This window comes from Schizosaccharomyces japonicus, assembly GCF_000149845.2.
Source record: "Schizosaccharomyces japonicus yFS275 unplaced genomic scaffold supercont5.3, whole genome shotgun sequence".
NCBI lineage: Eukaryota > Fungi > Ascomycota > Schizosaccharomycetes > Schizosaccharomycetales > Schizosaccharomycetaceae > Schizosaccharomyces > Schizosaccharomyces japonicus.
Genome location: NW_011627862.1, coordinates 144,247 through 157,289, shown reverse-complemented (window position 1 = coordinate 157,289; position 13,043 = coordinate 144,247). Strand labels below are relative to the sequence as shown.

The following is a 13,043-nucleotide window of genomic DNA, read 5'->3' as shown; positions in this document are numbered from 1 at the left end:
CAAATGTCTTGACTGTTTACACTGAACACTACATCGGGACCAACTTGTAAGTAATCAATAAGACTGCAAAATGACCTCTCGCATGGCTTGTTCACATAGAAGACATCTTCCGCTTTCTCACCATCATCTAGTTCACCAAGAACTGGGTTGCCTTCGGATGAATACAAAGGGCCACAATAGCTGGACTAACTTGAGCTGTTGCAAAAAGTGTCTTCAAGGAAAGGTTCGTCTGATTATCGTTTCTGTGCTCATCGTCGACAGAGAAATAACCCAAAAGCATAATTCCCATGAATCCGGAAAGCCCATATTAGTCTCGCCCAACTTCAGCTGCTGCACAGAAGGCTTGTTAAACCAGGGGTGCCAAGCCCAATTTCAATAAAGTAATCATGATCATTGTAAGCTTTGATTCTTGGGCGCCAAGGCCTCTTTACCATCTTATTTGTTAAAATGACTGCAGTAATAGTTTCGGAAGGATCAGTGCCTTTCTTGAACTGGATTGTGCACAAGGTTCTTTTAGAGAGGAATTTGTATACGGCATTGAACATTTTTTTAAACACAAAAGAAACAAATAGAAACGATGAAACATTGCTAAAGTTATGAATAGTGCAACCTCTCTTTGGTGAGTTTTTCTTTTTCTTTTTGTTTTTATATGCAATATGACAAACAAGCAGCTTATTAGCGCCTAAATTTAGGATAAATTCATAACCAAACCGTTTATGGCAGAACCCAGAAGCGAAATATTTTCAATCGCAGCTAAACTGATATTCAGGCACCCTTTATCGTTACACAGTGAACAGCTGGAATAAGTGACTACATTCCTTTTTAGTCGCAAACATTATTCATTAGCAAAGGCTCACTAAGTAAATTCCCGATGCACGAAATCTGAAAGCCGCTATTACCGAGCGCCAATTGTGACTGGCGATAATTACAAAAAGCAACGACACAACATTTCGATATATTGACGTTTTGTTCAAGGGGCCATTTGCTGGGTGCGGGTGCAACGGATGGTTGGGCTTACTGATTGTCTTAGGGATGCACTTGCTAACGATTGTCGGAGATGACCGCTTAAGAAGCTATGAAATCCGCCCTTGTACATACCCAGAAGACATATACTATTCCCATTCAACATGAGCGAGACGGTGGACATTGACGAGGTTCATTCCGATGGAGTAGTTGTAATGGCTATTCGAGCTATACGAGAAGGAAAAAAGGCCATTAGCTTTCTGATTCAGAATGCGGCTTTGGCTTGGACGGTTTACGGGTCTGCGTACAATCTGTATCTCCATATCGATTTTGAGGAAGCCAGCTCTGACAGTTGGGTGTACTTTGTTCAGAAGTACATTGAGCAGAGAAAAGAAACGGAAACCGGCCGCTTTACTGACATCCCAAAAGGTGTCTACGTTCTTTCGTACAAAGAATACCGGGACAAGGTCAACCGACATGGGGATGATATTGTGTTTATCAAAAAGGAGAGCACATCAAATGCAAGTCAAAGGACCCTATAACGATAGCTTTGGTGAATAATAACTACGATGATATATAAAAGAAGAAACTACGAACTTATAAGGGTGTCTCCCGCAGCCTACCAAATCATTTTTTGAAACGTCTGCACGTTACATTCATTATTATTCTTTCATGGTATAGTAGGTGGTATCCAAGTGCAGCATGTCTTTCGTTACTTCAAGCATGTCACCGTGTGTTTTCACTCGATTACGGTATTCATCGTAGGGAAGAATAAAGACACCTGCAGGAATCATAATCTCCCAGTAATTTTTGGCAAGTGTCTCATTTGTACATTCGATGAGGTGTTTTTGTACAAAGGTGTACAGATGTTCAAAGTCAACACTGTCCAAATCAACATAAAGGAATGCAAGGTATTCTGGGTCATAAATGGTTGCTGACGATCCTTCGGTAATGCTGGCGCAAAACCAGGATCGCTTCTCTCTTAACGAATCCAAAATTCCGGGTATGACATTTCGTCGATCAACTCCTATGTCTAAATTGGCGTACATTTTCGTATCAATGGATTCCATACTGAGCGTCTTCAAAGGCTGTCTACTGGAATGAAGCACCGCTTATAACGACAGTGTCATCAACCCCGACCATTGATGCTAAGAACAAGGCTTCCGGTTTCCACGGGGCGAATATAGACACTGTAAAGTCGTAAAGTGGCGGGCGATGACAGTGTCCCAATGAGGGAAAGTAATTGAGCTGCGTAACGTAGTATTTATGTAAAGAGTTGCATGAAAACTGTCTGAGCAGTTTGATTTGAATGTGTTGGTATTATACACGCTGTTGCAACAGCTACTATCGCTGCTGACAGACCGAGTTTCGTTTATCGAATGAGCAGCATATAAATTACCCTGTGTAAAAGAAGAAGAAGAAGAAGAAGAAGAAGAGATTTAACAGTCTATTACTATGGACATAAATATGCGAGCTATTCACTGGGCGTATCCCGAACCGTAATTAACAGCTTTTCTTTTCGAAACTCCGCTGCATCAGAACTTTGTCGCTTCGTTTCCGTAACGCTCTCGTCAACCCTCGCTCGACTCGAACAATAAGGAAAAAGGTGACACTCGCATTCGACCCCATCCATCAAGGTCTAAATGCAACTGTGTTGTATGGACAGAGGCTGCTTGCGTGCTCAGCTCGCTTGCTACATACAGAACAAGCCGGTTAGCAACATTTCTGTTTGAATCCTGCTAATTCGGCTCGACAGGCACTTGCGACACTAGTGTCGGCAAAGCCGACACTAGTGCGCGGGAACAAATTCGATTGGCTAACAATCAGGTGCCGTTGGTATCATTCGCGACGCAGCCGACACTAGAACTCACTCGTGAACCGATATCGTTCAAGCAGAGAACGTCCTCTTCAGTAATACGACACCCTTACACTGACTTTTGAAGCGTTTTCTCACATGCACTTCTGCATAAACTCTCACCCATCTACCCCATCACACTACCCCGTCAGCTGTAACGAGTGCGGTGCCGCTCTAGCTCCACCGAGTATGACACCACCTCAAAAAACTAAACTAACTAAATACATCAAACAGAGCACTCAAAACGCTATCACCCAAATAGCCGAGTGCAACTGTCACGTACTTTTTACTCACCGCCTGCATTGCTCAAATGCAAGTCTTCGTTCCACGCCGTCTCGCCCACAAGCTTCCCCCACATTCTGCACATCAGCTTCCACTCGCACACGTCTCTCTAACCGAAGCCCTGCAGTTTCCGCGGTAACCCCGCGAAGCTCCCAAGGAAGCCGACGCGTCGCGTCACCGTTCGGTTTCCACGACAACCATATTTACGTCGCGTCTTAACGGTGCAACGGCCAGGCACGCGTCTCTCCTCTCCCAACTCTTCCACACACTCCACCTCATGGCTGCAATAGCTGCGGTAAGCAATTTCCGTGTGTTTTTCTCGTACTAACAGGCACAGCTCGCACAGGCTGCATCAGCAGCAGCGACGGCCAGCGTGGGTTTGGTTTTGGTGGGTGATACCGCCGCCAATGGTGAGAAAAGTCCCTGTGGTCCAAACAGCATTGCAGACGGGCTGGTCGTCGACAAGTCCAGACGGAATACGGACAGACACATCCAACGAGCACAGACAAGCCGTGTCGCCGGCAACAAGGACCACACTGCCAAGCATTCCTCCAGCGGTGATTTTCGACGCAGCTGGTCCTTTGCTCCGCGACGGTCCGCCAGCGTCGACCACGTGATCACCTCAAACCTCTTTGGCACCCATGCCCCCACAACACACCCCACATCAACAACCGCGGCAACGGGCCGCGGTTCGGCGTCTCCTTCCCCCCACGTGTCGACAGAGTTTCGACAACCCTGCGGAGAACCCCGCAGGGACCCCCTCAAGGAACCCCGCGGGGCTGAGGACCCTACCCCGCACACACATTCTATCGGCGACAGTCGCTGCACGCCAACCCCCACACGAGCACGGACGCCCATGACGCGGGGAAGCGTTCGTCACGGCCGTTCTGTGTCGCTTTGGCAGCGCGTCTTTTCTCGCGCCGGAGGAGGAGCGTCGGCTAACGCGCGCGATCTGCAGCAGGCGCAGCAGCAACATCAGCGGCGAACGAGTAGTGCCAGCAGCATAGCGAGCTCGGCCGAGTTTTCACAGGCGCTGCCTTTGCTGTGGCCCCCAGGGGTCTTTCCCTTGCTCAAGGCGGCGGCAGCCACGTCTGTGACACGGGTTAGCGTGCGGGGTGCGACTGCATGTGTCAACGAAAACCCATGTGGTCCCGTGTCTGGACGTGTCGAGAACGCGAAACGCGTCACGTCGAGTCTCAGGGAACGCGACAACGTGAAACCCAACGTGCAGCAGCAGCAGCAGCAGCAGCCCGACAGCGAGCCAAACCCTCTTTCGGCGATCTCGGCTCGACTAGCCGAGTCGGTCGATTCGACAGATCTCGCTTGGGACGCGGATTTTGAAGCTTTGTCGCCATCGCTTACAATTCCGCCGAGCTTGACCGCCGCTGACGCGCAAGTGCGTCGACAGCTCGAGCTCGTCAAGCAGCTCTCGGTGCACGTGCAATCCATTGCCTCTCGGGTGTGCTCGCATGCCCGCGAGCTCGAGCCCAAGAAGCTTCTGTGGGAGGAAGCACACACCCTGCTGCTGCTCACTTCCACCACCACTACAGGCAGGACGACACCGGCCAACCCGGCGAACCGGGTCATAGTCTCGGGCAAATCACCGTCCGGCCCGGCCTCTCCTTCGACCCATTTAACCGAGCACGGCTCCGCTGTTCACCGAACATCACCGTCCGCCCACTCCCCCCACACTGCGTCATCAGGCACACCAGATGGCCAGGACCATGCTTCCGGCGACACCCCTTCCTGCACCGTCGATCCCTCCTCTCCGCTGCTAACCGACCGAGTTCGAGAACTGCTGGCCAGACTCTCGTCGTCCGACGAAGCGCGTCGAGCGAATTACACCGCCATCTCTGCACAGATTCCCTTTGAGCAGGCAGCCGGCCTGCCGTCCCAGCTCCCATTCGACGCCCACATGCTCCCCGAACTCGTCCGCTACGTTGCGGACCTCGACCAACGCATAATTAAGAGCTGCAGCGCAACGTAAACACATTTACTGCACTGTACCGGGGTGTAGCACACAGGCTGCGTTGCATCGCCCAACTCGAGGGCCCGGAAGCACAGCGCTGGAGCCGTGAATCCCTGGCGGTTGGTCTGCTCCTCGCTGCTCCTCGCTGCGTTTCGCTTCGTCTCGTTGCTCCTCGCTGGGCTTCCTTACAGATCACCGTGTCCCGCCCCCACTTCTCGCGTGCTGTCCCTGATCGCACATTGTTCGTTTATGCGCGCATGCTGCGCTGTGATTCGCTGTCCTTTTTCCATTGTTAATCGGCTCCCATTCCCCTTACACCGCCGATTGCTGTTATTGCTGGGGCGCGGCTCATTACATAAAAGGGTATTATCCACCACCCAAAGGCCTCCCTCCTGTCTGCCCCACACCCCACTTAACCCACGTGTCTCCTAGATCGAACTCTACGTCCCCAGGCATCGCTGAGATTGCCACTGGTTTCCGTTAATTAGCATCCGTCTCGCGTCTTTGTTCGCAGCGCTCTACATCCCTTTCAACAGTCCTTCTGGCTTCTGCGCAGAACGTTTGTCGCGCACCTTGCACCTTTTTGGTCAAGTTGATTTCCCTTACTTCTCCTTCCCGAGGTCGTTTTTGACGACAAACTCAGTGGTGTTTGCCGCAGTCCTTTGAGTTTTGTTTTACTTTTTCTCCATTCCCCCCCAATTTGCTCTTTTTTTGCCATGAAACGTGGCCTCTCCGGCCACAGCGCAATTCCAACGGAAGATGCGCCCTGTAACGACATTTCACCTCCATTGGCACTCTCGGACGAGTCCGAAGACTCGCTGTTCGCTGCATCTGTCGCTCGTTCTGACGACTGTGATCGCCACCCTCTGGATTGTTCTGTCCCAGCCGTGTCGTCTATGACTACTCCTGCGCTGACAAACACCGACCTCATCTCTGGACGGCCTGAAAGTGTGTATGCTGCAGCAGACGACCTGTGCACAAACGTTTCCGAGACAGACGGATTTCTGTCGCCTAATGGTTACGACACTACCAAGGTTTCAAAAACGGTCGACATTTTCGACGTGGTTTCTCACTCAGCCGATGTCAAGTCCTCCAGTGGAAACACGTCCAGTGCATTTTCATCCCCTCTTCTTGATTCACAGTCTCTACTGAGTGGCGGCTCGTCCGACGAACTCTTTTACTACAAGGATGCAGTCCAGGCCAAGCGTTCGGGGCAGCAACGGCAGCAGCAAAATGGCTGCTGCGGCTGCTGCCCGCCGCTAAGGAGCGCTAATGCAGCAGCACCACCGTCCGTGGCCGGTCTGAACGATCACCTGAATCGTCCTTCTCGCCGGTGCAGTATCCCGCAGTTTCCGAAAGACTTTCGGACACCATACTCGATGGGCCCGTTGGGTGGTGTCCCGCGCCGCTCGTCGATGGAAGCCCTCGAGCCCACGGGTCACTCGCCTCGTACCACCAATGCGGTGGTTGTCGAAGACTCGCCGGTCTTTTCTCACTCACCGGAGCCGCACAACACGCGGTTCTGTTTCACAACTCGCCGTAACAGCGAGGATCTGTTCTGGCGCTCGTCGCATGCCTCGTCGTCCAATGTTGTGCTTACGCCCACTTTGATGGGCCGTCTGCAGCAGCGCGCCTGCGACGACCGCGGAAAACAGTTTCATCCGTCCGCCCTCAAGTCGTATCAGCATCGCCAGTGTCGTCGGAAGGGGAGCGGCAGTGCTGTTGGATGTCCCTCATCCCGTCGCTCGAGCACCGATGAATCTATGTCCTGGCAGCTCAATGGCGACACGGGCTCTGATTCAGACAATGACGACTCTCAACTGCTTGATTTCACGGGCTCGCTGTCCATGTTGCCCATTTCACAGCTCAGCAATCTGGCTCTTGCCGACCCTCAGAACCACGAACGTCTTGAGTGGCATCAGATGTTTACTGCCGTCATCACGGGTGACATTATGCGCAGCGAGAAAATCCGCTTATACAAGAGCGCCGCAGCCAATGCGGAGTCAGGCTTTGACTACAAGCACCAACTGTGGCTTGAAATACGCTGTTGGTTGTCACGCCAGTCTGTTGAGTCGTATCAGGCTCAGCTGGAGTTTACGCGCTCGAGCTTGGCTGGTGTGCTTACGAAAGTACTCAATTTCCGGTGTGTCCCTGACCACGTAGCATCGTGCTGCGTTGATGCTGTGGATCAGGTGTTGGACGAGTTGCGGTTGTTTGAGGATTGTTATCCTTCTCGCGCACAGATTGCCAAAGAGTATCCCGTGTACGCGTCTGACACGTTTCAAAACAAGGTCGATGTGCTGACGGCTTACTCAGTTTGCGTGCGATGGGTGCGCACACAAATCTCCATTTTGAGAAAATGGATTGGCAACAATGATCTCAACGTCATTCGTCGCTCCTCTGCGGATTCATCCACCTCTTCGTGTCTGTTATCCAACAGCTCTTTTGTGGAGCGTATTTCGCGCCAGTCTGGTCTCAAGCGTACCTTTGAGTTAAAGATTATGCGCGATCTGTACACCATGCTTGACAAAGTTGGTTTGACGGTTCTAGGGAACTCTGCTGCTTTAAGTTCATATGGCTTGTCATTATGCATTGATGAGTATCTCTCCTTAATTTCGTTCCCGATGCAACTTACTGAACATGCTTTGCGTCTCCGCCTCTCTTATGTGCAGAAAATTCGAGGCACTAACGTGTACTACATTGATTCTATGCTTGAGGATTTTCGGAGTACCATCTCCATATCCGTCCAAGCTTTGAAACGGTACTGTAAGCTCGTGGACCCTCTCGTCAAACTGGAAATTCCGGCTCAGTCTACCGATTCGTTGCAGAATTGCTTAGTGCCTGCTCTGCACATGTATTTCAGGCTCTTACACTGGAAACTCCGTAGCGGTTCTGTTATGGTGTTCTTAAAAGAGCCGGAAATTCTACGTGATGAGTGGGAGTTTCTGAACAGTGTTTGTCCGTACATACAGCACGGTTCAAAAATAATGGCGGAAAAGTTCACCGGTTTGGCAAGTGAACTGATGGCTAATGTTATTCCACAATACCAAAAACAGCTTGAAGATTTGCCGGAGGACGATGACATTCTTATTCCTTGGTTTCGCAACGTGCTGGACAATGTGCGGGTGCGTTTCCGTAAGCTCATGTCGTTTACGCGTTTGTTGAAGCGCCATTTTGAAAATGCCTGCGATTTCTACGTGAAAGAGTCTTGTACCGACCGTTTTCTAGATTTGCTCGTTGACTCGGGCCATGTCCTTGCATACACGGCGACTATTGAGCAGGACGGTGCATACTACATCGTTCCCGGCGCATTCGCAGACAAGCAGAAATTGTTACGTTCTGTCTTCACGTCTTGTTTGGTCGGTGATTATTCGGCTGATGCAGATAGCGTTCCTTACGTGATCGTTATTGCTCCTAAAACGTCCGTCGTGTGGAGAGGTCGTACAGTGAATGTTGACTTGCCCGATATTGCCGTTCACGTTCCCGTGAACTGTGTCCGTCTTCTCACTAACGTTTCTGGCGATCGGTTACGAGCACTTAAAGACCATCTTGAGCAGCTTTCCAATGATACCATATGTCTTGTTAATCCTTCCCGTGCAAGTTCTCAAATCATTAACCACGAACTGACTAAAATAAAAAGGATGGCCGTCAAATTGTCTGTGAGCCTCATGGACAGTGTCCAAATATTGCGGGTTCGTTGTCGTAACCTTGACTGCCAAAACTTAATTCATTATACCTTTTCTTACGCCATCGACTTTTCGCAACGGCTGCTGCGTCTTTCCATCTTGGACAATAATTGGTTGAAGATGGTCAAAAAGAAGATGCTCGAGTTGGCTATTAGTTGGGTCAGTTTTGTGTATGAGGATTGCTCGCCTGCTGATCGAAACACATTCCGCTGGGCTGTTGCTGCCCTTGATTTTGTCATGGTTGTGACTCGTGGTTCAAACATACTTTTGTTGGACGAGAAGTCCTTTGAGGTGCTTCGTAGCAGTGTTGGCAAATGCATGAGCCTATTGTTGTATCACATGGATATTTTTGGCGCTAAGAGCAAACTTGCAGCACGTCTCGAGCAAGAACAAAAGCAGCTGAACAAATCTTTGAATGCAGAAGAATGTGAGAGGTTCACGGATGCTGAGCTGCTTGCTTTCGTCAATGAAGAGATGCTTATGCGCATTAATGAGGTTGAAGAACGGAGACGTAACTATCTCCGTGCTTCTCAGTTTGTCGGTCGAGTGCTCGACGATACGATACAGGAGAATCAGCATCTCAAACAATTGGCATCTTCTTCAAGCAATATCACTATGCGTTGGCAGCAAGGACGAATAATTGGATCGGGTACTTTTGGAACGGTGTATCAAGGTGTGAACCTGGATACAGGCGATCTGATGGCCGTTAAGGTAATTAGTCTTTACGACCTTCAGTCTTCACCCTCTGTCGTTAGTCGAATCAAAGATGAAGCAATGGTACTTGGCATGTTGGATCATCCGAATATTGTATCATTTTATGGTATTGAAGTCCATCGTGACAAGGTCAACATCTTTATGGAATTGTGTCAAGGCTCTTCATTGGCAGAGTTGTTAAGGTACGGGCGCATCCAAGATGAAGTTGTGATTCAGGTGTACATCATCCAGTTGCTTGAAGCTCTTACGTATATGCATGCACGAGGAGTGGTACATGGAGACATTAAGCCTGAGAATATACTGTTTGACGGAAACGGTCTTATCAAGTTCTCTGACTTCGGTTCGTCAACAATCACCGTGCCTGGTGATGCGCCGCCCTCCGTGAAGACGAATCTCGCAAGATGTCTTGCCGAGACTTCTGCAAATAGTCGGCTTCCCTCTGACATGCTCCGTGGAACGCCTACTTACATGGCTCCAGAGTTAATTCTCGGTCAACGTTCAGACATTATCGGTGCCGAGGACATTTGGTCTTTAGGATGTGTTATTGTTGAAATGGCCACGGGAGCTTCACCATGGCCTAAGCTTGATAATCAATGGGCACTCATGTACCATATTGCTTGTCTGCGCACCCCGAGTATTCCACCCGACGAGCAACTGTCTGCCGCAGGACAAGCATTTGTCCGTCGGTGCTTTGAATCCGAGCCGCCAAAGCGTGCTACTGCTGCGGCACTTTTGGATGACGCTTGGATAGAGGAAATTAGAATCGTCGCCTGTGGCGAGCCAGGAGATGATCCTGCCGAGCTTCTTAATCAGGAAGCGTTAGAGGAAACGATTCCCGTTGGCGTTTAATGTTTTTTTTTTTTTTTTGATGATAACTGTTTTGCTTCTGATATCCCCTTGACTGTGTATGCTTACGGGTTCTATCCTATCACCTTTTTACACGTTTACGATTGTTTATTTTGTGTATGCTGCTGCTAGTGGTGCGTGTATGCTTCCATTTCCGTCTATATCTCATTTTTTCTCCCTTTTTTCTATTCATTCACCATTTCTTTTCACCCAAGGTAAATGGCTTTCGTTTTACTCCTTGTTTCTAGTTTTTGTTAGTTCCCTCGTTTGGACTTGTCGATGCCTTTCTTTTTTTTGGGTTCACCTTATGTATTAATGCTATCTTTACGTTTTCTTTTCTTTTTCTAAGGATCCCGGCTCGAACTACGACTTTGCAATATGTTTCTTCGCGGGCTATTAATATACTTTAATAAGAGCCCCAACAAGGCAAATTCGTAAACAGAAGTGAACTCTTAGTGTGCTTATACTTTGTATTTATTCAATGTTTCATGCGTTTTCGGGCGGTTTGTAGTGGAAATTGATCTTTAGCTCTAAATTGCTACTGTAAGATTGAAATGCCGTATTTCCTTTCTCATGTGTTATCAATATTTATTTGTGTTACTATATCGAAACAGGATCTGTCTTTCTTGGCTTTTTTGTTTATTTTTCTACCTGACGCAAAACCAACTTCAACCATGGGTAATCTATCAATGGCGGAATTTTATGCGCGTGTATATGATGCTGTCGAAGAAATTCCATATGGAAAGGTGTGCACTTACGGCATCATAGCAAAGCTCATTGGAATGCCTACCTACTCTAGACACGTTGGTCAAGCTCTTAAATTTTTACATCCAGATACACATGTTCCTTGGCACAGAGTCATTAGCAGTCGAGGAGTTTTGTCACCTCGAGATCGAAAGTCCGGTATCGTAGAACAACAGGCTCGGCTACAAGAAGAAGGAGTAGAAGTTCATGTGAGCAGTATGAACGAGTATCGTATCAGCCTCTCTCAATATCTGTGGAGTCCTAAAAGCCTGGTATGCATGGAGAAGTACACGGATAATAATGCTTCACCGAATAACCCGAAAGACAATAATGAACCACAACGAAACGAGTAAAAACATGAACAATAAGTGTCACCGCTGTTTTATGAGATAAACAGTAATGACTTTTAAACCATATTACTATCAATCTTGTGTCGTAGACATTTTAGAATGCGTTTCATCATCTTTAGAACTTTCTTCTTGAGAGAGTGAAGAATTTTTAGACTCATTGTTCATCTGACCATCAGGAGTATCCACAGCCATATCGCTTTCTGCTTCGTTTGTAGAAGCAGAAACAATACCGCTCAACGTGGCGTCTGCATCAGCGTTTTTTGAATTGCTGCCTTTAGGAATTAACCGAATTTGTTCCAAGACCAGATGTCGAGATGAGGGCAAAATGTCTCGTGTTTGCAGATTACCATCTGTACGAACAGGAACATGTAAATCTGTACCTATAGTGTGATGCCAAGTGCCTCGAAAAACCATAGCGCCAACTCGAATAATAGGATGTTCTTCATCAAGCCCAAGGACTGTTATGTCCTCAGCCATATTGACGTCGGTATTATTCGCGCCAAAATCAAATACGACATCTTCGTACGAGTCATTATCTTCATCAGTTATATTGCTGTTTTGTGCTGCATCCGAGACGTCAGCAGACTCACTAGTGGTATGATTGTTTTCTTCAGTTACAGAACTTGCACTTGTTTGAACAAGTTCATCATTAGCACCGTTCTCGTCTGCAAACCTGCTACTTTCTGGCAAAGTGTTGGACATAGTCACGGGCGATTTTTGCAAATGACGCTGGATCGGTCGTGTACTGGCTTGCAATCGAGGGCACCAAAGGGTCTTCTGGGTTAGGCAATACGAGCAAGCCTAAAAGTTGATCCAACACACTGCGAAGCCGAATGCTAGGCTTAAAGTTTTGGGGTCGCAGCGAAGACAAACAGACGTTCCCGTCTGAATCCACCTTGTATTGTTAGTAGAAAAAATTTTAAGCAATGGAAAAGGTCTACAAAGCGGAAAATTTGACAATCCCGAAAACTAGAAAATGATTAACGTGTTACAGTGGACATTACCACCTAGCTTGTAGTGCAAACAGTGCTTTCTTTCCATTAAATTTCTTTCACTTACGTTAGGATGATATATACGAGTAGTAAACAAAAACACGGGCGGTTTAAAAGGATATTCGGTAGGAATTGTCAGACGAAAATGGAACTTTCCACCTTCGTAACACGAAGACTTTGGTCCAGAAATAATGCCGGTCCACTCGTAAAGGTTGTCTTCCGAAGGAGTGATTTGGATACCTTGGATGGGGTTTTGTTGCAAATCCTGCAATTCCTAATTAGAGCAATATCATTAGAAATCAAATTTACAAAGAGAATGAGCAATAATCTCCTCCAACTATATGCACAAACCTTGTTAATTCTTCGTGTAGTAGCTGAAGAAGGTGCAGTTGCCATGGGTGGAGGATAAGTGTGTGAGTAAGAGGAATACTGACGGTGGATTTGAGATGAAGGAATAAGGGGAAGGGCTTCTGCGGTAAGTTTTTCGTTAAATTGAGATGATTGCAACAAAGGTTACAGATCTGAACAGTTATATGATTTGAAAGATGGACTCTTGACTCGGAACAGTTGCAGACAGAATTGAAAGAGTTTGTGTGATGAATTTGTTTAAGAGTCTCTTAGATGTTAACAGAAAGAAAGAAA

The 13,043-nt window shown here is 48.0% G+C and overlaps 6 protein-coding genes across 6 annotated transcripts; 4 read left to right on the top strand and 2 right to left on the bottom strand.

The window, feature by feature from the left end:
- Positions 1-382: 382 nt before the first annotated feature.
- SJAG_04774 (hypothetical protein) lies at positions 383-2,398 on the top strand. The gene has a single exon (XM_002175818.2). The coding sequence runs from the start codon at positions 1,128-1,130 to the stop codon at positions 1,503-1,505; it is 378 nt and encodes a 125-aa protein (XP_002175854.1). The 5' UTR covers positions 383-1,127; the 3' UTR covers positions 1,506-2,398.
- Positions 2,399-3,377: 979 nt separating this feature from the next.
- Positions 3,378-5,087, top strand: SJAG_04776 (hypothetical protein; the record flags this gene model as incomplete). Its single annotated transcript, XM_002175819.1, has 2 exons — positions 3,378-3,395; positions 3,438-5,087. The coding sequence occupies 2 exons, from the start codon at positions 3,378-3,380 to the stop codon at positions 5,085-5,087; spliced, it is 1,668 nt and encodes a 555-aa protein (XP_002175855.1).
- Positions 5,088-5,785: 698 nt separating this feature from the next.
- On the top strand, positions 5,786-10,318 carry SJAG_04777 (STE/STE11 protein kinase; the record flags this gene model as incomplete). Its single annotated transcript, XM_002175820.2, has 1 exon — positions 5,786-10,318. The coding sequence occupies one exon, from the start codon at positions 5,786-5,788 to the stop codon at positions 10,316-10,318; it is 4,533 nt and encodes a 1,510-aa protein (XP_002175856.2).
- A 433-nt stretch (positions 10,319-10,751) lies between these two features.
- On the top strand, positions 10,752-12,528 carry SJAG_04778 (alkyltransferase-like protein Atl1). The gene has a single exon (XM_002175821.2). The coding sequence runs from the start codon at positions 10,870-10,872 to the stop codon at positions 11,410-11,412; it is 543 nt and encodes a 180-aa protein (XP_002175857.2). The 5' UTR covers positions 10,752-10,869; the 3' UTR covers positions 11,413-12,528.
- Positions 11,482-12,111, bottom strand: SJAG_05339 (tfiiic subunit sfc7; the record flags this gene model as incomplete). Its single annotated transcript, XM_002175822.1, has 1 exon — positions 11,482-12,111. The coding sequence occupies one exon, from the start codon at positions 12,109-12,111 to the stop codon at positions 11,482-11,484; it is 630 nt and encodes a 209-aa protein (XP_002175858.1).
- SJAG_05340 (ubiquitin conjugating enzyme Ubc14) lies at positions 12,086-12,797 on the bottom strand (the record flags this gene model as incomplete). The annotated part of the gene is made up of 3 exons (XM_002175823.1): positions 12,086-12,304; positions 12,469-12,675; positions 12,753-12,797. The coding sequence occupies 3 exons, from the start codon at positions 12,795-12,797 to the stop codon at positions 12,086-12,088; spliced, it is 471 nt and encodes a 156-aa protein (XP_002175859.1).
- Positions 12,798-13,043: the final 246 nt, after the last annotated feature.

Coding starts and splice junctions, on each gene's coding strand:
- SJAG_04778 (XM_002175821.2), top strand. CDS start 10,870: ATGCCGTATTTCCTTTCTCATGTGTTATCAATATTTATTTGTGTTACT.
- SJAG_04774 (XM_002175818.2), top strand. CDS start 1,128: ATGAGCGAGACGGTGGACATTGACGAGGTTCATTCCGATGGAGTAGTT.